Genomic DNA, 2,186 nt, shown 5'->3' with positions numbered 1-2,186 from the left:
ATGGAAAGTCCCAATAAACGTTGAATAAACTGATAAAACTCGGTTGAAAAAACCTACTTTATGATGTTATTATCATATGTATCAAATAAAATCAGAGCCGGAGATATTCGCCGTGTATACCGAACGCTTTTCAGAAGACAATGTCGAGCTCCCCTGTGCGCCTTCGAGGACAAAGAAAATACCGGACCTGTCACTCCAAAAGCTCTTATTCGACCTCAGATCAAGCTAGACGCTCCATTCCACCTTCCACTGCCTGTTGACATCTAGTGGAAGGCGTATGAAGTGCATGCATATCGATAAATAAAATCCAGTTGAATAGGCAGGCCCTGAAACAGAGCCTCGTTTTCAGATTTTTCACTTCCTGTATGGAAGTTTGCTGCCAAATGAGTTCTGTTTTACTCACAGATATAATTCAAACAGTTTTAGAAACTTGAGAGTGTTTTCTATCCAATAGTAATAATAATATGCATATTGTATGATCTAGAATAGAGTACGAGGCCGTTTAAATTGGGCACGATTTTTTCCAAAGTGAAAACAGCGCCCCTCTATTGACAAGAAGTTTTAATACATTTGCTAAAATTTCAAAACCCTGTTTTTGCTTTGTCATTATGGGGTAATGTGTGTAGATTGATGAGGGAACAAATTATGTAATCCCTTTTAGAATCAGGCTGTAAAGTAAGAAAATGTGGAAAAAGTGAAGGTGTCTGAACACTTTCCGAATGCACTGTATAGTGTAGGTCTTCTCAAGAATGCACCGTATAGTGTAGGTCTTCTGAAGAATGCACTGTATAGTGTAGGTCTTCTCAAGAATGCACTGTATAGTGTAGGTCTTCTCAAGAATGCACTGTATAGTGTAGGTCTTCTCAATAACGCACTGTATAGTGTAGGTCTTCTCAAGAATGCACTGTATAGTGTAGGTCTTCTCAAGAATGAACTGTATAGTGTAGGTCTTCTCAAGAATACACTGTATAGTGTAGGTCTTCTCAAGAATGCACTGTATAGTGTAGGTCTTCTCAAGAATGCACTGTATAGTGTAGGTCTTCTCTAGAATGCACTGTATAGTGTAGGTCTTCTCAAGAATGCACTGTATAGTGTAGGTCTTCTCAAGAATGCACTGTATAGTGTAGGTCTTCTCAAGAATGCACTGTATAGTGTAGGTCTTCTCAAGAATGAACTGTATAGTCTATGTCTTCTCAAGAATGAACTGTATAGTGTAGGTCTTCTCAAGAATGCACTGTATAGTGTAGGTCTTCTCAAGAATGCACTGTATAGTGTAGGTCTTCTCAAGAATGAACTGTATAGTGTAGGTCTTCTCAAGAATGCACTGTATAGTGTAGGTCTTCTCAAGAATGCACTGTATAGTGTAGGTCTTCTCAAGAATGCACTGTATCGTGTAGGTCTTCTCAAGAATGAACTGCATAGTGTAGGTCTTCTCAAGAATGCACTGTATAGTGTAGGTCTTCTCAAGAATGCACTGTATAGTGTAGGTCTTCTCAAGAATGAACTGTATAGTGTAGGTCTTCTCAAGAATTGGAGGCCTGTCATCTTACTGGACAACAATATTCTTTGGAAATGTAAACAAGATTCTCTCTCTTCCTCTCTCCCTTCCCCTCACCTACCTCCTACCTCCCCTCTCTCTCCCTTCTCTGCCTCCCTCTTCCATCCCTCTCTCACTTCCTCTCTCCATCCCTCTCTCCCACCATCCCTACCTTCCTATCACCCCCTCTCTTTCTCCAGAGCCCAGCCCTGTAGGTTCAGAGGTCAGATCAGACTCTGTAGCGTCTCTCCAGTCCCAGACGTCCCTGGGCTCCGGTCCTGGCGGTGTGTCCGTCAATTCCCCCGGTGGAGTGTCTATTGGTTCTCCTGGTGTGAACGTGGGCTCCCCGGGGCCCAAGCGGAGTGGTTCCGGTACCGGGAACACGTTGAAGCGCTGGCTGACCAGCCCAGTGAGGAGATTGAGCCAGGGCAAAGCCGACAGCCAGGGGAAAAAACCTCCACTACGCACCAGGAGACGAGACAACCGGCCCGAGCTAGTCACGCCGCTCACCGCTAACACACACCTGGTACGATACACACTGTAGCAAGTTGACGTACACACACATGGTATGACACACGCACTTACACAATCTGATACACACACACTTCACCGCAACCAGCAACATATACATATGATCATACAACCAGCA

At 43.7% G+C, this 2,186-nt stretch overlaps 1 protein-coding gene across 1 annotated transcript in view; it reads left to right on the top strand.

Annotated features, from left to right (window-relative positions):
- Positions 1–1,517: 1,517 nt before the first annotated feature.
- LOC129850830 (kalirin-like) overlaps positions 1,518–2,186 on the top strand; it is a gene marked incomplete at its 5' end in the record, with an annotated part of 7,760 nt that continues 7,091 nt past the window's right edge. The window contains one exon of the mRNA XM_055917043.1: positions 1,518–2,063. Coding sequence (XP_055773018.1) covers positions 1,518–2,063 — 546 coding nt within the window. The remainder of the gene's footprint in view (positions 2,064–2,186) is intronic.

The sequence above is a fragment of the Salvelinus fontinalis genome, unplaced genomic scaffold, assembly GCF_029448725.1.
Source record: "Salvelinus fontinalis isolate EN_2023a unplaced genomic scaffold, ASM2944872v1 scaffold_2367, whole genome shotgun sequence".
Taxonomy (NCBI): Eukaryota; Metazoa; Chordata; class Actinopteri; order Salmoniformes; family Salmonidae; genus Salvelinus; species Salvelinus fontinalis.
Note: the sequence above shows the minus strand (reverse complement) of the source record. Positions and strands in the feature narration are given on the sequence as shown.